The 23,984-nt window shown below is 37.7% G+C and overlaps 1 protein-coding gene across 1 annotated transcript in view; it reads right to left on the bottom strand.

Moving 5' to 3' along the window:
- ROBO2 (roundabout guidance receptor 2) overlaps positions 1 to 23,984 on the bottom strand; it is a 409,048-nt gene that overhangs the window by 126,953 nt on the left and 258,111 nt on the right. Inside the window, exons 3-5 of the mRNA XM_054392730.1 lie at positions 18,761 to 18,918; positions 17,125 to 17,245; positions 7,196 to 7,334 (exon numbers count right to left, since the gene is read on the bottom strand). Of these exons, the coding sequence (XP_054248705.1) occupies positions 7,196 to 7,334; positions 17,125 to 17,245; positions 18,761 to 18,918 (418 nt within the window). The remainder of the gene's footprint in view (positions 1 to 7,195; positions 7,335 to 17,124; positions 17,246 to 18,760; positions 18,919 to 23,984) is intronic.

Here is a 23,984-nt window from a genome sequence, read left to right on the forward strand (position 1 = left end):
CTTATATAAGCAACTGGAGACTATTTTCATGCATTTACAAACAGACTGCCTGAAACAATAGCTCTTCAGAGAACTGACACTTAACTTGAAGCCAATTTAAATGTCAATGTTATTAACTGTTTCTCTGCTGAAGAGTATCTAGCAGATCCAGACATTAACACTTTGCTCATAGCATTTAATATTTCATACAAATTGAATGGCAGATAACTACTGGGTTAGACTACAGACCTCTACAGTAACTGTGGGATGAATGAATCTACAGGACTTTTTTCAGTGACATGTCTTGAGGGATTTAAAATGTCAAAAAAGCCTCTAACTTACACTTTCATTTGGCCATGTATTCCTCAGAAAACTGTAAGGAATATTTTTCCACTTACAGAATAGGAAGGGATCATTGACAGGTAAATTAGCAATCAGAGAAGTGAGATAATCAAAAGAATGTTAGAGGGTACCTCACCAGCACGAGGGTACATAATCCAACCTTTGCCTGCCTTTTATCCTTCATCAGTTATCTCCAAGTGATATCTCTGGCTTTACAGAAGTTTCCTCAAATGACTCAACATAATATCTAAAAAGATGCTTACATTGCACTTCGATGAAATCTGCCAGTGCTTAGTATAGCTATATGAACTCTCGGCAAGTTGCATGCACTGCAGCTTGCCCTGAGTCAGCCATGTGCTGCATTAAACCCAAGATAGCAACATCCTCTGCAAAATGTCTCTACTCCCTCCAGATGTATGTTAAGAATACAAATAGCATATCAAATCCTTTTCTTTCACTGTCTACTTTTGGCAAGCTACTAAGAACATCCAATCTTCTCCTCTATGCTCCTCATAAAGAGACTTAATCTCTCCTTGATGCTTCAGTTTACTAAACAAAAGATGAGCATGTAAATCATGCTGAATCTAACCAGAGGTGAGGAATAGTGCACATGATACAGCTAATATCAAACCCATCCTTTTCCCCTGACCCTTTATTTCAAGCCATTAATTGTTATTAATTACAGCAGAAATCTGCTGATGTAACCAAAGATTTTATCCATTACACTACTAAAATACACTCTTCAGTCAAATTAATTTTCAGTACACATTAGACTGTATTTTGTTACAATCTGCACAGAGATTAACCCGACCAAAGCACACAGTGCTCTAATGTTATTAACTCATATTTTAATGAAAGGTCATTCTCCCCTTGGTTGTATCTAGAGCAGGCTGTACTTAAATACTTCACTATCCCATTCACAGAATATAAATAGAATTATGCAGCACTATGTTTATTGTTAAAAATTACTGTCTCTCTCACTTACAGGGCCTTATCCTGTGATCACGAGAAATAATAATGCAGAACATCTCTGGCTATCAGACCCTTTGTGGATCTCCTCTTAAAATAACTTTTCTCAGTTCTTTTGGATAAGGCTTGCTCTCAGTTGCATTTAAATCTATTTCAAAGATTTGCATCTGGAAGACAGCAATAAATTTTTAAAGCTTTGGCATTTACCCTTAGTTTTGAGCTTACAGGAAGCCACGGAGGAAAGCACAGGAATTACAGCACTTACTGAAAATGCACAACTATCAGAAGTGTGACAGACATTATGTAACACTGTGAGAGCTGAAATCCCCTTCCCACACTGACAATAAACAGGCTAGCTCAGTCTGGAAGCAAATGAAAGCTGTATTTACAAGCAAATCTACAATCTATGATGAAATGCAATGAATATGTACAAATGTACACTATTCACAACTTTTACAAATATGTACAATCAACAGAAAAGCACAACCAAGCTCCCTTTGCTTCCCCCAAGGGGCTTCCCCCCTCAGACCAGAAGGAATTCCCCCAGACCCCCCTTGCAGAAGGCAGAGAGTTAAGAAGCAGAGAGGCTGTTAGACTTAGCTTGTCAAGGTCAGTGTGTTAACTTCAGCCAGAAAAGAAGCAGCAGCAGCCAGACAGCACAGCAAGCTGAGTCAGACTCACACTCTGACTGCCCCAACTTTGTTTTGAGTAGAGATTCTTAAACGTTTCTACCACTCCAATGGAAGTGTTTAGAATAATCATTATTTTGCTTTCTTACACCCAATAGTGACTTATTTAGATTCTTTTGCTTTCTGTGCTTGAACTTTGTAAAGAAAAATTAAAAAAGACAGTTCTAAACCATCACACATTACTTCTGCCCAGACTATGTGTATGCAATTACCAGTTTTTAAAACATATGAAAACCAACATCTTCACAGGCTTTTGTTGGTGGAACTAACAAACATCTTAGCATATGTTATGTCTATGCATTAAAAATGCATTTTCCCCAAAAAAATTTAAATGAGTATTCCTAATCTTTGGTACATAAGAAAGCTTACTGTGCTTTTAATAATTTTCACTGAAGTGTGTCACTTAATCACCTACAATCTCTTAACACTTAACAATATACTTTGTGTAAACTACACATCATTTTTGTTCTGAAGCATCATTCTTGGTATTGCTGCCTACACCCCATTGCATGGGTGGAATGTAAAACAAATACCTTTTCCTCCTGGTGTAGTTGTCACTTTTCATCTCTAGTACAATATTCATCTAATCAGATGGTGTCTGTAAATGCAACTTACAAAAGCAGGTTGTAATTTCATTAAAGATGTATTTACTGAGCTAAACCAGCTGTTCTGGGCTGGAATGGAAAAAAAAAAGAGAAAAAAGCCCATGTGATTGCTACTCAGTCATTTTTAAGGCAACTGAAAAATACATTTGCTGAGCTAACTTCACCATTCCAAAGAGCTGGCTCTGCTAGCTTCTTCTGTATAAAAGGTTTAAACAGTTATTATAGCATGTCATAAATTTTAACTTGTAATTGAAAATCTCTTCACTTCCTAAAAAAAAAAAAAAAATTCATATTACTTGCTATGTAATTACAGACTATGCAGCTGCTCTCTTCAGCTTCACTAGAAAATTTGAAGACATGAAACACTGTACAAGCCTTATTCAAATGTTATTAAATTGCTAGTCATAGATATGCCACTCTCATACTGGAGGCTCTCAAAATATATAATTTTCTTCCTGTTACCAGGACTAAAAAACAGACGAATCAAAAGTTGATCCAGGCCATACTAAGTTCCTCACCACACAGGAGACCTTCAGCTCCTTAGCAGAAAAATCTCCATTTATGCCAAGCAGACATCAAAGTAAAAGCTATTTGAACATGTAGCTGGAAAAAGACTTAAATGCATAAAGACAATTTGTATTTAATTTTCATAGGTCCTAGCCATTATGCATGGCCAGAACTGTCTGAGTCACTTCAGTACAATTTTTGTGCCATTCCCTTATGTCACTTGCTATGAAAAGAAGCTTTTCTTTTCATGAAATGGTGAACCTAATATTTCAGCCAAAGGCATAGGTCTGGTGACCCCACAATATCCTGCTCATCTCCAGTAGCTTGACATGAGTCATACTTGATTAGCTATTTCTTAGCCTCTGTGCACTGTGGAAGATACGGTGTGATGTTTTAGAGCAATTAAAATAAAACATACACCACGCACCTCTATCATTGTTACACATTGTATTTCAGTCATGGGTGCCTGATTCTAGAAAAAAGCTTTTGCACTCTAGACTTCACATTATACTTTGTTTCTCCCTGTTGGTGCAGTGTCAACACTTTTAATAGCAAAGTTATTAATTTGCTGGGATTGGTTTAGGCTCTAAAAATACTTTTCAATTCTGAAGTATTTAATTCATTCACTATCACAACAATGTAAAAGAACTACAAAAACAGTTAGCATACATAACTCACAATGATTTCAACTTGGCTCTTGTCATTGCTTTCTTAATTCCTACTCTGTCATACATAGAAGAATCTCCATGACATATACCAGTATTTGAAATCTCAAATCAGGGATGTTTGCTAAGTAACTTCCTTTGACTCCTAGTGAGACCTTTTTTTTCCTAGGCATTTGAAAACTTCCACTATAAGAATCGCTTTAAGGTTTTAAATTCAAAATATAGCCTACCATAATTGGCTCAGATCATTAATTTAAATTAGCTGAAATTTGGAATGAAGCCTTGCATGCTCAGAATAAACTTTTGTCAAACTATTCTCAGTTTTAAAGAATGGCTATTCATAAATGTATGAATAATTACATAAAAAAATTCAATGGCATGGCCAAATTATTTTTTTTTCAATAGTGATATTGTCAAACATAATGATTTCTTTTGAAGTTGCTTTTTTTTCTCATTCAATCCAATTGCAACTGGAGATGCTTATTTTTCACCAGGGACCTTTATAATTAAAACTCTAGCAGCCTGAAATTATTTCCCAATTATTACTGAACACACCAGTCGGTGCAGCAATACTGTTTATATTTGTCACCAGAAATTACTGTGATTATTTTTCTCTTTGCTTTCACTTGTGTCACAAAAAAAAAAAAAAAAAAAGAGAGTAAGATGGAAAAACAGAGGAGGATTTCTGAAAGATTATGATTCCAGTATCACTGATTTTTTAATCCACCAGGAGCAAATTACAGAAACAAAATGCATACAAAAATTCCATCTATCCCACTTTACTATCATTGAACAAGAATTTAGAAAGCTGAATTAACAACAGACATATTAAAAATGTGCAGTAATTGTTGAAACAGGTGCCTACTATAACTCTCTTATAGTCTAGGGATGAAGCCAAAAGAAATTTTAAAAAACAATAATGGATAGAAATGCAAAGAACATTGTTAGATGTATAAACAGGAAATATTGATACTGAAAGATGCAAGACAAATAGCTGCACAGATCTGCTCAGAAGGATTTATGCATATAGGAAGAATAACAAAGGGAATTCCCTGAGGGTTTCCTATTTCATGCAGGAGCTCAGAAGCTGGAAAAATAACTCAGTTTTACCTCAAAAAAGAAAAAAAAATCTCCCATTTCATCAAGGAAGAAAATTTTAGAGATTCTCTTCATAATTTATAAAAATTACTGCATTACCATTTTCTCATTCATCCATTCATTCAGACAGCATCTGGGCAAATTTCTTTGCTTGCATCAAAAAATCCAGAAAAATACAATGGCTTTTCTAGTAGATATTCCAAGTTTGTCTTCCTTAGTTAAGCATCATGCAGCACAGGTTGGAAATTTCCAGTTTTGAGGCAGCGAAGACTCAAATACCTTGCTATAAAAATGACACATTTCAGGAAAGAAAACACACAGTCCAGATTGTCAGATATATGTGCTTTTGAAGCGTATATGTTGGACTCTACTAGATGACCACAATCCACCTGGCTTGGGTGCTGGTAACCTGCTGCAAGGGCAAGAGCAGTGGTAGTCATCTATCACCTGAGGTGGTCTCCTCTGGGAGATAGACATAACTGAAGACATACCTCCACTTTTAAGATATAAAAGTAAAAGAAGGAATACAGTCTTTAAAAACCCACAAACAACAACTAATAATAGTGCAACGTAAACAAAAGCTCTGTTGGTTCGTCATCTATTACTTCGGCTTACAACACCTAGAAGTAGATATGATCTAAAATAACAGAAATAGCACAGCCTTAAGAATAAATCACAGAGGCACAATGTATACACTATAGACTCAACAATGCACACTTAAATAGAGAGCAAAGAAAAAAAATCATCCTGTCACTCAGAAGTCTGCTCTTCAAGATATGTGCTACATGTATGCATATCTATCTTTATAATTATCAAAAAAGGTATGTGATTTTTAATTTGTTTTAAATTGCAAGGAAATTAATCTTTAAATGTAAGTATTTCTACGTATATGCATATATATCTGCATTTATATAGACTTTTTTGTAGATGATATTACATTAATATATTTAACTGAAGAACAATAAGGCGTCTTATGGAGTTGAGGATGTGGAAACAAAGTTATTCTCTAATTTCAATTTTGGGATTTTTATTAAGATTTTGGAATTGAGAAACAAAAGACACAAACATGATCAAGTGCTGTATGACTTTGAGGAATTGTGCCATCAGTTTTCATGAAGTATGTGACAGTAAATGGCATATTTAGCACATGGATGTAGACTGCCAGATAACAGTCTTACCACATTTCTCACCTTGTTGGGTTGAAGATTTACAACATACTGTAATAAAGAAAGCAGACAGCAAAGTCTAACTTTTTTTAGTTAGGTCTACTCTTGTAGTGCACTCACAGTGCACTTAATATGCACTGACAGAAACTAGCTACAAGCACCATTGCAACATCATGATTTGAGCAGCAGAAACACCACTAGCAGCCAGCCTGCACAAGTCCAGTGTTTAAAGCACTTGTTTGAATAACAGAATATTTAGATTTTTTTTTCCTTTCTTCAAATTCCATTGGTAACATCCCAAGAATAAGATGGGAAAGAACAATCAACTGTGGTGGGGTTAAAAAAAAAAGATAGTATTCATGTCTTCCATTGAAATTAAAAGTGCTATGCAAAGATGCATCAGGACTCAAAGGGCCAGGAGTGGCTGATTTATGGAGGTCTGGGTCCTCATTCATTTTCACAGACATATTTGTGTTGAGATTTTTTTAAATCTAAAAAAGGAATCAGCATCAAAACTGGAAGGAGTTCCCAAAAAGTACAGACCAGACTTTGTTGTTTTAGTTGAAGTGAGCCAAGCTAATTTAATGTCCTTTTGCAAGACAGACTCTCATCCCTTGCTTACTTTGGCATTTTCTCCAGGTTTGTTTCCAGGTTAAACAAATCTTTCCTCAACATAAGGGGGCTTTTCCACGTTTCAACTTTGTTTTCCACTTCTCTTTTGGTTGTTTCCTCAAGAGCAAGATTTCTCTCTTAGACATAAGTCAAGAAACCAGCAAAACCCATCACAGTGGCCTGCTTCTAAGTCAGTGCAGCTGAGTGGCTCTACAACACTCCAGCAAAGTTTTCTCACTTTTAGTATCAGCATGTTATTATGAAGGCCGCTACTGCATTCCTAAAACACTTTACTTTCACCAGAAAATTTATCAATATTCAATGCTCACAATACCTATGCATCACTTTTCTTCTTTCCAGAGGAATCCATGACTTGGATCATTTGATCTGGGCTTCCCTGCTCATCTGGCTCTGGAACCATGTTTTTAGTGTCAAAGACCAGCAACATGGGAAATAAATCTTGGCCATAATATCAAAGAACAAACTCTAAGTAGTAGGAAGTGATTTCAGCATTACTTAGCAAATTCAATTTGAAAATGTGGAGACACAAATGTTGCTCTCACCTTCCTCGTGGTAAGTCTGCATCATCTTTCTTCCACCGGACTGTGGGTGTGGGATCCCCCTGGACCTGGCACCGGAAATCCACAGCTTCCTCCTCCAGCACCACTTGGTTAATCGGACGCCTGAGAAATGTGGGTCGTTCTTGAAAGAGACATTAAAATTCCTTAGTGAGTCAGAGGATTGAAATGAACACTTTTGACTTTTCAGCATCTTTTTCTTTACTGATGCACAGAATGAAGAAAGGAGGCTGATCTCCACAAATTCTGACAAGTGGAACTGATGATGTGCATAAAGAGCCCAGAAGACAATTCCCAGGCTGCAGAAGCAGGGCTTGTCACATCTGGACCCCATGCAAGAGCTGAGTGTCAGAACGAAATCTGTGCCAGTACTGCCTGCCTGCCTGCCACACCAGCACAGAGGTCTGCAAGGCTATACCCTTCTATGTGAATGTTTTGGTTCTGCACCACTGCTTACGCACACTGTGGTCTAAAAGTTCCTGCCTACTCTAGTGATACAAGAGCTGCTAATAGAGACAGCCTGCCTTTGGCAATATTGACATCTTGATACTTTGGAGGAAAACATAAACTTCATGTTATGCGTCTCAGCTAACTGTGGACTACTGTACAGAAGTCAAAGCTTCCTTGATCCCCATCCTTAACTTGGAAAACTAAATTAAGGTCTGAATAATAAGTTCTGTTTACCCTTGCTATGTTAGCCTGCATGGCTATGAACAATATTAATCATCATAATGTTGTGAGGGGTCTGTTTAAAATCCAGATGCACAATCTGATCTCCATTATATTGGTATCAACTCAAAGTATCAGTAATTTCATTTGAAAGGATATCACTGGGGTTAGTTTCCAAATTGCCTTTGGATTGCAAAAAAATCTGTTCTGTTCTAGCCATATCACACTTTTGTTGTCATAATTTTTTTATTTCCTAGACCCAAGCCATTATAAGACTAGGTTTTTATGAAGCACTATTTCCACTTACAGACAGGGATTTATTATAAAGACATTTAAAACTGGTTAACACTACATTTCACATTTCACTCTCAGCAAGTTGAAAGGTATGATGTCACTTAAAAAATTATTCAAAATTCACACAGATGTAAGCAGAACCAGAGTCTGACTCAGGCAGTTTGTCTTGAAAATTACAGAGCTGAGTTTACGGGTTGGTTATCCATGTTTACTAAATCCAAATAATAAAAACATTAAAAAGAACATTAATAAGGTTACGAAATCCAGCACGCAACATCTCAGTGCCAGAACTGTTTGTGCGCCCTTTAATCGTTCCCTTTCTGTTTATGCTTTACAGGACTGGTCACAGTTATATGAACACATACTATTTTTTTCCCCAAATATTTACAGGTTTTTGGTATCCATTTAATGAGCAGGTGTTTAATATTTGGCTTTAGTTGTGCTGTTTAGTGGGTGGCCTCCTGAACTTCAAAGGTGGAATTATTAATTTCCTCATGACCTCCATTACACCTATCTTAATGTTTCCTAAACAATTCCCTTACCTTCATAGCTCCTCTCTGAGGTGAGATGGATATCTAAGAAAGGGAGGTAAAAAATACCTGCTGAATTTTGATGCTCAATCTGACATGAAAATGCCAATTACTTTTTGTGCGAGAATATAGCTCACCTTCCACTGAATTCAACTGTAGCTCATAGAATGTTCACCAATTTTACAAATCAGAGTATTATGTCAGAAAATAAGGAACAAAACCACCTGTTAATAATTATGTAAATGAGTGACAGCACCACACAGGTATTCCATGATACTAACAGAGGGATCTATTGGCAGGGAAATACATATTTTTGTTAGCAGCAGAAGAGATATGCCTAAGAATCTAAGTTCTTTTCCAGATGCTAGCGATAAAAATGTCTTAAGGGGCAAGAAATTTTCCCCATTTCTCTCAAGCCATTGCTTTTGTCCCATTTCTTGTCCTGCCCCGGATGTGCAGGTTCTAGCAGCGTCTGGGCAAGTAAATTCAGTTCTAGTCTTTCTCTGACCTTGAAATCTCTCTTTATTCCCTGTTCAAGTCTCAGCACAAAGCCATGTATAACTCTCACTACAACTTCTTGTCCTGAGTGTGCTTCACCAGATTTTTCCTTCTCTGTGCATGTAGTTTTCCAACCCTTCCCAGTCTCCAGATAATTTTGCTATTATTCTCACCTATGCATCTTTACCAGCTTGTGACGGTGCCTGAAGTGCTTCCATTCCAGGCACTGGCTGTGCCAGCTTTTTCCAGCTGCCAGCTGCTTCCTTAGCTGATTTGTCTCCTCCTAGCCCAGAATATTGCTTTTCAAAGCTGGAATCCAACAAGTTCACAAGTCCAGTTTCCCTTCCATGCATCACACTTCTTTGTATCTCACAGCATACTGACTCTTACTCACTGTGTATTTGAACTACACAGAACTGGAGTTTCTGTGCCACTCAGATATAGCCAATCCACAAAATTAACACAAGAAAAATCAGTTGAAGTAGCTAAGCATCATGCCAGGAGAGTGACAGCAGCAAGAGTGCAGTGCAGTTTCAGGAAAATGCTCTCCAGGCTTGCCTTATACCTGGTGCCTCTAACATATGAATTGATGATTTATTTTTTTGAGAGAGATCCATAAATGGCTAAATTTAGTGAAAATTCTGTGGACAAGTAAAAAAACCGTATCTCTGGAATAGCATATCTGTTGTCCATCAAATTTTAAGTCCCTGCTATTCGATAAGTAGGACCTGCATTTCTCAGGACAAAAAACTTCCTCCATTTCTCTCCTTCACATCTTTCCTGGTTTCTACCCAATTACCCCTTTCACCTCCAAAACGCAGGAACTTCAATATTCTTAGAGAAGAATTAATTATTTTGGTAGTTTAAAACAGGAAAAAAAAAAAGCAACAAAACAACAAACAAACAAACAAACAAAAAAGTTTTCCAATAAAGCCTTTTAATCTGACAAACTTAACTGTTAACATTAACATTAGCTGTTAATGCTAAGCAAAGCACTCTGCCTGTCTGTAATTATGTGGATCTAGAAGGGAGTATCTTAATGAAAGTTACTGTAAGTCTGCAACAGTATCTTATTCACAACTTCTCTCTTAAGAAGAGCTCAGACCAATCCCTTCACCAAGTTCATACAGAATATACTTTATATTATGGCATTTGTTTTTCAAGTGTTGATGCTAAATGAAGAAATTCAGAGCTGGAGTTGCATCCTAACAGGTGGTTTCAACACCCTGGTTCATCCACATTGAATTTGAGTAACTCTCTATTATATTGGCTTGGTCTGCATAAAAAAAATCACTTTCACAGAATCACAGAATCATAGAACATAAAGGGTTGGAAGGGTCCCTGAAGGATCATCTAGTCCAACCCCCATGCCAGAGCAGGATCACCTAGAGTAGGTCACACAGGAACACATTCAAGCAGGTTTTGAATGTCTCCAGAGAAAGAGGCTCCCCAACCATGCTTGTAAAAGACCATGTTAATAAAAGCTGCCTGTAAACAACTAAGAAATTGAACATATGCATATTTATGAAATTGCTACTTGTGGCTGTAAATACTTCTATACAGGGGATGAGGAAATGAATTCAATTCCTATCACATTTTGAGGAGAACCCTGCTGATGAGAGAGTAAATGGTCCAAATGTCATTAGGTAAATCACTTGATTCTGCATCAAAACAATTTAGTAGTATATATACATGTTGTTTTTTTCAGATCAACTTCTCAAACTGTGTTTTCAAAAACAGTTAAGACTTTGCTAGAAAATAAATAGCTATGTAAGTACAGATCCCAGTTAGACATGCAAATTCCAGTAACTGCTATTCCTTTTTTCCATCATCTGCACATTTTGCACAGTGTGAATCAGGAAAGAACAAGTTATCTCTCATGCTGTTTCCTGTATTTGTATCACTCAGACAACCCCTTGAATATGTCCAACAGCTAATTATACAGCTATAAAGTGATCAGAGTGAATGCCATTGCCAATGCAATTAACATTCTTTATGTGAGATTAACTGGATTTGAGTCACCTGCATAACTTGCTTACAATGTTAATCTCTCAGGAGACAGAGTGCTGCTTGCCCAAGCATGCTAAATAAAGAAGCTTTCTTCATACTGGAGGCCAAATTTAATTTCAGAGCTAAATTTGAGAGTAAAGTATGAATTTTTTTTCTTTTCAAATGGTTTGCTAGTAAATAAAGCCTTGTGGTATAATTAAACATAGTTACTTCTTCAACAGTATTCAGAACACAATATATTTGAAAAACAAGAAAGGGTAATAAATGAAAATCACAGACATATATACAAAAATTAATATAGCTATTTTATAAGCTTTCACTGAGTAAATAAAGTGCCCACTTTCCAGACTTTCTCTGATGAATATTAAAAATCTTTGAAGAGAACTATAAAATAGGTCACGGTTATATGTCATGTCTACCAGCCGTGCTATTACTAGAGTGACCTTTATAACTTCGGAATAAAGTTTGCTTGCAGTTATAAAAGGAGATTGTTAATGCAATCTGGACACATACACCTACAATCTGCTGCAGTGCTTAAGAGTTTTGCTGCAAGAAAACATACAGAACTGATCCTAACCAGAAACACAGGAAAATCTTTTCATTGCTTTGGGTGCTGACACAAGTTAACCTCAGAACTCAATTTTTTCTTTGTTTAACAATTGGTCTGAGTATCACAGTCTATTAGAGAGACTCAGATGACCTTCAGATGTATTATTGCCCTTTCTCTGTTCCTGAAGAAGTTAAGCAGCCATATATGAGACCTCAATCTAATTAAAATGATCCTAACTACCTTAATACATTTTCTTTGCTGAGGCAACTGCTAAAGTGAACAATTTGATGGTCTCCATAATACAGAGGCTCAATCTGATTTAGAATAGTTTTCTCTGCTTTGCTGAAGAAAAGGTGTAACTCCTTTAAATGTTTTCATATTCTAGAAAGAGGCATTAAAACACAAGTTTAAAAGTTGGGGGGGGGGGATTTAATAGCAAATAGTTTAAAAATCAAAGCATTTTTCACTTCAGTATGAAAAAGAAGAAAAAAAAGAAGAACCATTAGAAGTTTCATTTCAGAATGCTGTTAATAGCATAGGTATTTCACTAACTGCAGCATGATCTGGATGAAGTAAAGCTCTGCTGAAAACGAGTATGTGGAAGCCAGGATTCAAGATGGGATGAACTTTCACAGTAAAGGCATGGAACACTGTTAAGATGAATATGCAAATAAACTAGAATTATTTTTTATCAGTTGTTGGTGGTTTTCTCCTTTATACACACCTACAACTGTATTTTCAGTTTTTACTGAGCATTACTTATGGAGACCAAATCAGACTGTTTTTCACAGCAGTATAATTGTCCTATCCCAGCTTGGCAGTATCTGTGGATAACAAATATTGCAAAGCCAAACTGGGTTTTTTTGGGTTGGGTTGGGGTTTTTTTGTTGTTTGTTTGTTTTTTAATGGCCACAAATACACTGCAAGTGGAAAATACAAGGATTTGAAGAAAATCTTGAGGAGCTTTGTTTTGAAGGACAAAATATGCACTGTCAGTTTCTCTGTCTACATACTTGGGTTTGGTAGATTTTCCATGTGACTGGGAAAGCTTCCGGGACTAATTTCCAGGATACACTGGGACATGACACTCTGCTGAGGCCTTCCACACAGTCAGAGCTCAAGGAAGTAAAATGGGGAACGTCATCTTTATTTAAGGACTTCTGGATTTTTTTTCTCTAACATCATGTCATCATAGTACATCTTTTCTGGGAGTATGGTATCTCTTTCAGCCTGACAATGTCTAGAGAACATCAAACACAAATACTTCTTCAAGTATTAGACAAAAATATCTCTTCATCCCACAGGACCTTATTAGCTGAAAAAAGGTTTGGGTACCAAAGCTCAAATCAAAGATCAATCCAAAACAATCTTTAGTATGTCTGAATTGACATATCTTTTAAGACATTTTTGTACTCTTCTTAGCTACACTTTACACTCTTTTGAGGCTCTTCTAAATATATCTTTTCCCACTGCTTGATGCCAGTCCCTTGAAGTTGATATATTAAGGCTTTCATTGATTTCACTGAGCTTCAGACTCAATATACAAGATATACCTTTGTACATTCTTTTCAAACATATCATTTTAAGTCCAAAGGGAAAAAAAAGGAGTTTGAAATAGTTAAAACAATTTGAAAAATTATATGAGAATTGTGCAGTAGTATGATGGAAGGTTAACCTAAACAGTAATTCTTACTTTATTTAATTTCTGGCTCCGTATTAAGCATTTACCAACGAAGCTTTCTTGCAAATTGGAACAAAACTGTTTCTGTTTTGCATCTTGCTTTAATTCTCTTCAGCCAAAGGCTATGAGCCCAAACACAAACAGAGTAGCTTAATTTGTATCACTTACAGTTCTGAATGTGGCCTTTAGAATAGTGCATCCATAATAATGAAGTACCATGCTGTTTCTTTTCACGAACATTAAGACTCATGGATTTGTTGCTAAATTCCTTTAAAGGCCAAATGACTCTGTGACAGATCCTATCTTCTTCCTTAATTCCAAGATTACACCTTGGAGCCTCATAAAGGCAAAAACTAGCAATAGTACTTGAAAGGCAAAAACTCAAAAAGTTGTAATGCACCATTCATTGTCAGTATTCAAAACATAGAAATAATTTTGGGAAGCGTGGCTTATATAATCAGTTTGGTTTATGATATTCTACTGTGAAAATTTGGCAATTTTCTGCTAGTAGAAGAATTATGACCTGGGAAATTAAGTCTATACTGACACTAACAGTATGCTGTGAGCAGTACCTAAACTAGGCTTCCTATGCTGATCAGGTTGAAAAAACACATTACTTGGTTTGTGCAAGTTCTCCATGAAATATCCATAAGTGTCTCTCAGCATATCAAGCTAAGTGAATACATTCTTCACAGGGGAACTTTTGTTTTCTCCTTTAACTTCTTTCCAAGGTTCTCATTGCCTATGTTATTGTTTGTTTGTTTGTTTTCTGAGTGGCTTGTCCTTGTTTTTTATAAAACTCAGGAAAGGCGTCATCTTTCAGGCTAGGCTTCCATGCTGTTCCCCTTGGGACGCCACTTTCACCACACTGATTCAGTTTTTCCAGAGGCAATGCCTCAAGCTAAATTTATTGTACAGGGAGCCAGAGATCTATCACAAGTCACATACAGAAACTAACTTCAGGTACTACAGAAAAACTTGCAAAGGCAAAACTAACATGTGGCTGATTCCTGAAAAGGTTTGTGAACTAATACTAAATATTTTCTTTTCTTACAGATTAGCATATTTACTAAGGCCTCCTTCACACTATGGAAAGGCTTCAGGGGCTTGTTATTTGGAAAAGGAATACAGACATTAATAAACAGCTAATTAATACATATTCCTCTCCAGAATTAGCAGCAGCTGTAGACTTGCCAGCCACTTTATTAAATTATATGAGTCTCTTTAGTTATATAGTACATTTTCAAATATGTTCAAGACAGTTAAAGTTGGGCACATGAATAACATATAAGTATTATGGTATTTTTAGCATATTTTTCTCAACATTTTCACTACTCCTGTGTTCCTCAAACTTGTGACAGATGATTTGTGGTTTTTCCTGTACTCAGTAAAGTCAATCTGAACATGAACAGCCAATCTGACATTTCCCAGAATTGCTGGATTTACTTGGTTTATAGTATGTGCTTAGACTTGTTGGACTGTCCAGTAGGTGCATTGCTTCCTGGAAACATCATGGATAATGCTCTCCACAGAACCTGAGTGCTTGTTTACTGAATGCTATTCTCATACAGCAAAAAGGAAGATAGGAAGGGAATACTTAGACAGAAGGGGAAATTTAGATAGAAGATATCCAAACAGGAAAGGAATTTTAAACACCATTTTGTTTAGGCAGTCTAACACAATTATGAAGAATTAAAATATTTAATTTCATTTGTTGCTGATTTTGTTCAGAATTCATAAAATAGGCTTAGATTGTATTTTACAAGTTGATTGCTATGATTAAATCCTGTACAAAAAAAAAATCTGAATATTGTAATTGGCTATTTATTATTTTACAGGCCAAGCAAAACCTAATACTTTTCATATCTCTGCAGGATCTGAAATTACATGCATATTTCAGTTTTTATTCCTACGGTTAAATGCTTTTTAACAAATTCTTTTCTTAAGGATTTCTTAAGGCTTTGTAGTTTAGGACTGCAATCTGCTTGCTATCCACAGGGAGTATTACCAGAGATTATCAGTACTTAAACTGATGAAGAAGATATTTCATGTCTCTTTTACATCTGTATAAAGGCACAACTTCAATGGATCAGCTGCAGAGGACATCATAATACGATAGAGATGTTTTCTGCGTTTTTCTGCAAGGTATACTAGGTCCATGATTTAAAGGACATATGCTTCCATGAACCCACAACAAACTAAGCAGAGTGGAAGCTTTTACAAATACTGTAATGCTGGAGATCAGCAAATCCTAATCACTCATAGCTCTTGTTTATCACATTAGGAAGAAGTTCTTCACCATAAGGGTGGTGAGACACTGGAACTGGTTTTACAGGGAGGTGGTGGAAGCCCCATCCCTGGAGGTTTTTAAGTCCAGGCTGGATGTGGCTCTGGGCAGTCTGGTCTAGAGGAAAGTGTCCCTGCCCATGGTAGCGGGGTTGGAACTAGATAATCTTTGAGGTCCCTTCCAACTCTGACAATTCTGTGATCAGAAACTTTTCTAGGCCTACTGTAAATCCCATAATAGTTTGTTGTTTTTCTTTTTAATTGGACAAACAAAAACAGATTTGCACATATGTGCAAACACAGATGCCGAAACGTGTGAGTGAGCTTTCCATGGCACCGAGTTTAGCAGAAGGTCAAAAAATTAAGAGCACCTGCTTCAGGTAGGGTAAGTCTTACTGGAATGACAAGCTGTCCTGTTTGGAATTTCAGTATCAAGGATATCAAAGAGGTGTAGCAGGAAGGAACAGTAACACTTTCTCTTTTGTATGCACATATGTGTTTTGTTTAGCAGTGAGGGTATTTTCCTTATTGATTTTGTTTTGCTTGCTCAATACCCCTTGACTAATTCCTAGAAAACCACAGCTGACTGGAAATACAAATGTTGTGACTGCAGAATGTATCATAGCAGAATTTTGCAGCTTTGCTTCTTACCCAGTTTTTGGCAGGATAGATCCAGCTCCAGGTTCGGTATTACTCCATTCTTGCTCTAGACCTTAACCACAGAGGAAATGTTCCTAACAATATCTTGCCTTGCTCATCAGGTTGGAAAGCTCTTTCACACAGTAAATCAATTCATTTCAGGTTCATTCAGCAGCATGAAAAAAATAAATTATGCCCTGTCTAACAGGATGGAAAACTGTTTCATGCCCTTAAAAAAAAAAATTACAAAAGCATCTCTATATATTCAAAAAGCTAATCTTGGGATTTTCTCCAATGACTTTTTACTGATCAACTGAGCTCTTTTGTGCTGTCCTATAAAAGTTTGATTTCACAACCCCACAGGAATAAGGAACTATTTAAATAGGCAATACTGGTCCAAATCTCTGTTAAGCAGGCATTGTCAACTGTATTAAAAGTAGCTTAATTACACTTGGTAATTTTGTGAAGGACAGCATTATGTCCTGCATTACCATCTCTGAGCATATGCATATCACTACAGCCCTCCACTCAGATTGAAACTATGTGCTTAGAAGGATAATGTTTAGCCATCACAGCTCTGCGATTATAAATTGTAGTCTTTGAAACCTGGTCTTCTTCAGAAACTGTGAAATGCAGCTTAATCAGTATAATTGTGTTTTGCTAACCTTGTTTATTCTCATATTTTGATGAGTCACACAGGTCAACTCAGTCTATGACATTAGCAGTGAAAATGAAACAAAAGCTGGAGTCACTTTACCAAAGACAGTCAGCTCTGCTGGATCACTGTCTCGCTCTCCCACCATGTTTGTTCCAACACAAGTGTACATGCCAGCATCACTTTTTCTTGTATTGGAGATCATCAGCTTCCCACCACGTATCTGTTTCGAAACAAGGAATATATTTTTAACTTCAGATAAACAAAAGATATTAAAAAAAGATGCCCTCTTTAGCAGCAAGTTCCACAACAAAGGGATTTTTAAGTTTTATCTGTAAATATATGTATAGCTTTAAAACTACAATCCTCTATACTTAAATATCTTTAAGAAATTCTAGAACATGTTTTCTTTTACTGACTAATTTTAACTGCATTTCAGTGTTGTGGGGTTCTTTTCTGTTCGTTCTTCATTAGATGCTTTACATTTCAAAGATTACATTTCTTGTTGCCTCTTTGGCAATGCAGAGTGCTTGTAATTTCTTGCATGACGATTGACATTTTTCCTAAGAAAAAGGCCATTTTACTTAGTGGTGTCTGAAGTTTCCTTGTTCATTGATTAGGACAGATTTTGTCTTTTTCTTGATGCAAACAGACAACCTACCCCAAATGGAGAATTCACCTGACTCCCGTAAGACTTAAGAAATAAAATTACAAATTTGAAGCTTGTGAAGTCCTAGACTGTTAAAAGTTCGACAATGGGGTGCTTCAGAATAGGGTAGGAATATAGTCAAAGAATCTTGAGAGTCAGGGAATGATAACCAGTTCCCTGCCAGTTATCCTTCCTCTTGAGTAGACCTGGCAGAGACAGTCTGACCCATAAATAGCAACTGCTTAAGATTGTTCAGCTTGAACAGTCCTTAGGCATCCAAAACAATAAATAAGCTTCCTGATAGTACTTCCATACTGAATAAGGTCAGCATTGAATGACTTATATATCATCACATATGACATAAAATGGTATTGAAAAGCTACTACATTAAATATGTCTGCAAACATACCATGATATAATTTCTAATCACTTGGTAAGTTAGGTATTTCTGCTGGACCCCTTTTCATCCCACACACGGAATGAACTGTCAAAAAATCCAGCCAGTGTTACTTATTTATTCAATATGTATTCCTCTTCAGAAAATTCTTCAGAGTGTAACCTCACCCTTGATTCAGAATACACATTCCAATCACTACACTAAATACAACATTACCAATATCATCCTAAGCTATTGTTTTTTCCCCAGAGTATTTGTGTACCTCATAGGTTTGACTGATTACATCTTTAAAATGTCCATCTGATATAAGGTCTGATATTCTTGCTTCGCTGAACTAAGACCTCATTTCAGTGAAATGAGATCTAAAAAAGGTAAAGCCAAATTGGTCAAAGACATCCACTGAGTCCCTCATCTAACAGAGCACCTTACATGACCAGATCTACAGCTCTAACGGACCTTCTTTACACTGATTATATAAGTCGAGCCTCAGGAAGTCCAAGATGGAGACAAAAGCCAGAAGGAATAAACAACTTTTCCCTCCCTCATTTGGGAAAGCCCGGAGAGGCAGGCTGCTACAAGTAATGTCAAGTCCCTACGGGAAAGTCTATAAAGCTGGAAAGTTCTGCTGCACTCAGCTGCAGGGCTTCAGTGTAGGCCTGGTGTCTATAGGCAACCAGCTGAGTTGTACTTACACTGATGCGCTCTTCCCTGTCATCAATACGGACTTTATCCTTCTTCCAGTAGATGGTAGGCTCTGGATGTCCGCGAGGTGGCTGGCACTCCAGTATGGCAGGCTCTCCAGCTGCCACCACAACGTCTGTAGGGTTTTGGCGGAAGTCATCCCGTAGCACTAATGCAATAAATGAGAGAAAGGAGGGGAAAATTAGTAGAAGTGATGGCATTGAGGTGGGGAGAATAAAGACATGCAGATACATACAACATTAAACAAACACAAAATTCTCACCATTATTAGGTGATGACTTTGCATCTTATATTTACTATAAAAGATCTCATATGGGAAGCTGGTGAGGTATGGCCTTTTGTCTAGTAGAGACAGACTTCACACACATGGATCATTTTTCTTTTTTCATGTTTTTTTTCTCCAGATAAAAACATTGCTTTGCATTTAAATTAGAAAGCTCTGTAGCACCCATTAGTCTTTCTAATTTTTACAGGGTCACTTCCCAGGCTTGCAGAAGTAGCACTGCAGGTCTGATGCTGAGGTCTTTTCATAACAGAGAACAACATGCTGGAACATCTGGCTTGCCTGGATCTCCAGTTTCAGCATAAACTTGGTAAAGGAGTGACACAACTGATACTGAATGGCAAAGTTACACCTTGATTAAGGATATTGTTGTTATTACTGTTATTGTTATGACCAAATACCTGCTGAAGTGATCACCAGCTCTGAAAGGTGTCAGAAAACAAGCTGATGTTTTCCTTGTATATTTTTCATATTTATATGTATATTTTTTGTTCTAATATTTCTGCAACTTTGACCAGTACTCTCCCATTACATTGGAAGAAAAGAGCATTTAAATCACTGAGCTGTTGGAGAACTACATTAGGCAACACAGGCCAGCTTCTTATGCAAATCAAGCTTCTATAAAGAAGGATTAGGTCCAACTAGCTGGTTTCAGTGTGTTAAAATGATACCCACTTCATTATTATTCTTCCATGTGTGTCCTAGTCTCTAGGTTAATTGACATTCTTATAAACATAAAACTGAAAATAGCTCTAGACGAGCTACTGAAATAGAATTTAGGGCATTTCCCCTCCTTGAATTTCAGCTACGTATGGCTTTCATTACAGCTTTAAAACAGTTCTCACCCTTAATGGAACCAGGGCCCTCTGAGAAATTAGAAAACACTGTATTCTAGTGAAGGGGCAAGTCAGGAAGAGTTCAGCAGAAATTGCTCAGTCTCATTTCATAAGCTGAGATAATTTACTGCTTTCATTGTTAATAAAATGTGCTCCAGTCTAACATTTGGAACTGAGTATTTTTCTGTTCTGTAATAAGCCAGAAGAAAATATGATTAATACAAACAAGAATTGGTCTTTGAATGGGCTGAGGTCAGTGGACTGTATAAATGCAGCACTCAAAATGACACGAGTTAACTTTCATTGCTACCCGATTTGGGATACATAGGTAGATCCCAGAGGAAGGAGGGAATTAATTGGAAGTTAATTCCTTCTCTAACTCAAAAAGGAGTGATTACTTAGGTCTTGCTTTTGAAATATGAAATGAAAGTAACAGGATGCAGTTGGCAATGAATGCAGCTCTGGGAAGAACCCATAGACTTCTTAGGTAACACAGCTAATTGGCACATTTTTTCCAGCAAATAAAATACTCATCCACAAAATATTTCTGCTCAATACAAATCACTCATACACAATAATCCAATTAACAGAAATTAAATTTATAGAGCTTCAGGATCAGATGGAAAAAAGGACTTGTGCAACACACAGAAACAGTACTGGCATTCGGCATTATAACATTTTGCAAAGCTAATGCCACAGCAATTTCAGAGAAAGAACAGGGGGGAAAAATCATACAAAATCATATATTTTAGCAAGCATCTTCACATGACTCTGTGATCATTATACACAGGAACAAAAAGTACTTCTAGGCAATGTTATGACCTCTTTCATGTAACTGGCAAAGGAATAAACATCAACTTATTTCATTATTATTACACACAAGACAAATATTAATTTTTATTGTCTTAATTCTTTCTACAATTACAGAACTTCTATGCAAATCAGCAGATCCCACAATATAATGACTTTATACTCCTGACTCCTCATTCCTGGCAGCAATATTAAGGAAAGCATTTTCCTTTAACACTTTACACTGCTATATGAAGCTGTCAGACAGAGTTTCTTGGGGTGATACACAGCAAATTACATTAACTTTCTGTGAATCATTCTCACAACTGTGTAAGGTTCCAATCAGCCTCAGTATATGAGGCTAAGAGGTGATGTGATTTTATCACAATCCTCTACCCAAGTCCTGCTGCAAATCTAGCTTGAATGGAAGACAAAATTGATGCTAAGGGGTTTACTTAATCTGTCTCTGTACCTTGGCACATATGTGAATCTTGAATAGATATATCTCACCATTTCCATCTAAAGAATTCTGTGTTTTGGAGAAAAACAAAAAACGGTTGGAGAAAAATGAAATGGGAAAAAAGTAAAACAGGGACAGAAAGACAAAAGTAAGAGAAAAATGCGTGGAACATAAAGAGAGAAAACAACTCAGAAAGGAAGACAGGGACTACTGTAAATTTAGAGAGAGCAAAACCAAAAAGCCAGGTAAAGCCTGACAAAGAGAATGAAAGCAAAGACAAAAACAAAGTAAAGAGCAGAGAATACAGGCTACTATTCAGCCTGGTGAAGAGAAGGCTCTGGGAAGACTTGATAGCTACCTTCCAGTACCTGAAGGGAGCCTACAAGAAGGATGGAGATTGTTTACAAAGGTCTGAAGCGACAGGATGAGGGACAATGGTTTCAAACTAGAGAAGAGCAGATTTACATTGGATGTTAGGAACAAGTTCTTTACCATGAGGGTGGTGGAACACTGGAACAGGTTGCCCAGGGTGGTGGTTGAGGACCCGTCCCTGGAGAGGTTCAAGGTGAGGCTTAACAGGGCTCTGGGCAACCTGATCTAGTTGAGGATGCCCCTGCTTACTGCAGAGGGGGTTGGACTAGATGACCTTCACAGTTCCCTTCCAACCCAAACCAATCTGTGATTCTATGAGACGATGATTCATGTGATTCAGTGCTTTTAATTCAGTCATAGAACTGTATGGTTTGGGTTGGAAAGGACCTTAAAGATCATGTAGTTCCAACACCCCTGCCCACGGCAGGGTTATCTTCTCCAAGACCAGGTTGCTCAAGGCCCTATCTAGGCTGGCTTTGAATACTTCCAGGGTTGGCATTTCCACAACTTATCTAGGCAACCTGTTCCAGTGCCTCACCACCTTGATGGTGAAGAATTTCCTCCTAATGACTAATTTAAATTTAACTTCTTCTTCTGAAGGCTGAACAACCCCAGCTCTCTCAGCCTGTCTTCATAGGAGAGGAGCTCCAACCCCCCTTTGTGGCCCTCCTCTGGACCCTCTCCGACAGATCCATATCCTTTTTGTGTTGGGAGGCTCCAGAGATGGACACAGTACTCCAGATGGGGTCTCACGACAGCATAGCAGAGGGGAAATGCAATGTAACAGCAATACAAAGTACAGACATTAATCTGATCTGCACAGCTATCCTAGCACATCCAAACATCCTAAGATAGAAGGAGCAGGGAAGGGGAAGGGTGGGTGCAGAAGACACCAAAGCCTGAGCTAGTGAGCTCAGCTGTCCCACTCCAGTGCCACAGAAAGCTATAGAGGAAAGCAGCTTCAATTGGAAGTTCAGTTCACACTTATTACCACAGCAAATGGAAAACTTACAGCACAGCTTAGTGCATTCACCATATCTAATGGCACAATCGGCTGTGAAAACAGAAAAATGGTTGAGAGCTGCAGAATATTCCTCATCCAATTATCCGCAATTGCCGAGTACTTCCAAATAACTATTAGTGTGCCTGAGCAGATCGCTCTCTCCACACACTAGCAAGAGGCTTTTTTTTTTTTTTTACTTGAGAAGCCAGCCCTCCTAAGGGCCCTCTTGGCAGGAAACAAATACTAGCATTTTTAAAAGTGGAAAACCATTGTTATCAGGCTCCTCTTCCTCACCTTGTGTTCTTATTTTCCTTTATTCCAGTCTTAACACAAGTTGCGCAACTGCTTTTGTTCTTGCAAGGTTGTTACCCTACATTTAACAAGGGACACCAAAGAGCAAGATCACCCTGTGTCCTGACCTGTCCTGCCTGCCCATGCCTGGGACTGCACTGCATCTGGTCTCCTCCGACAGCAGGACCCTGGAGTGTGCTGTGCAGTACCAATGGCAGCAATGATGCAGAGGGGAGCTGCTCCCTTTTGCCAGCCTGACGGCAGCTCACATACCCTCACATTTTGATAAGTAAAGCCTTGGAAGGGCAAAGGTTTCATGATGGCTGCACTGCACTGTCTGAAAAGGCACCAAGGGAGCAGAGAGCTGGAAAGGACAGCTGAATTGTACACACAGCCTACAATGATGTTGCAGACAAAAGTTAATTAAAGTTTGATTGGTCTCTCTGTTGCTTGAACAAGCTGATGCTGCTCAAACAAGATAGATGTCTGTGAGCTGTCACATTGGTCTTTAAGGCATGCAAAGTCCTGTATGGCCATTCACAGGTACCCATGAGCATAATAACAGAAAGCAAGCTCATCTAGTAATGGCAATGCTGAGATAAACACTCACAGGCCATGCACCTGCCAGAGCAAGGGAGAAACAAGAAAAAAGAAGTCCCCGCTACCAAGGCAACTGCTTACCAGCACCTGCCAGCTTAGACTGAAATCCAGACCTCGGTCAAACTAATGCTCATAAACTCAGCAAATTACATGGAAACTGAATTAATTTCCTTGACCAAGGGTCCAGCAATTTGTTTTAAGGAAGCAGAGATAAAGCCTCGACATTTATGGGGTAGGAGGGAAGGCAGCAGGGTCAAAATTATTCTGGGCTAGATATCCATGTCTTAATCCTGCTTTCCAATACAACAGCTTTCAGGTCCTTAGAAGGAAAACATTTTTATAGGATTTACATTTACATTATGATTACAAATAACCATCTGTCTGCTTCCACTTTTTCAATCTGGTCCATGTCCCACGAGCCCCCAGACTGTGGTCAGAGCAGCTAAGCTGGAAGGAAGAAGTGGATGCCCGTTAGGAGGCTTTGGGATAATTGCATTCTTCTCCTACTGGTGCTTGGCTCTCCACCTCCTCCCCCTCGGCACACACAGCTAACATCTGAGATTACCAGGGCTGGGAGGAA

The sequence above is a fragment of the Indicator indicator genome, chromosome 1 (assembly GCF_027791375.1).
Source record: "Indicator indicator isolate 239-I01 chromosome 1, UM_Iind_1.1, whole genome shotgun sequence".
NCBI classification, from domain to species: Eukaryota; Metazoa; Chordata; class Aves; order Piciformes; family Indicatoridae; genus Indicator; species Indicator indicator.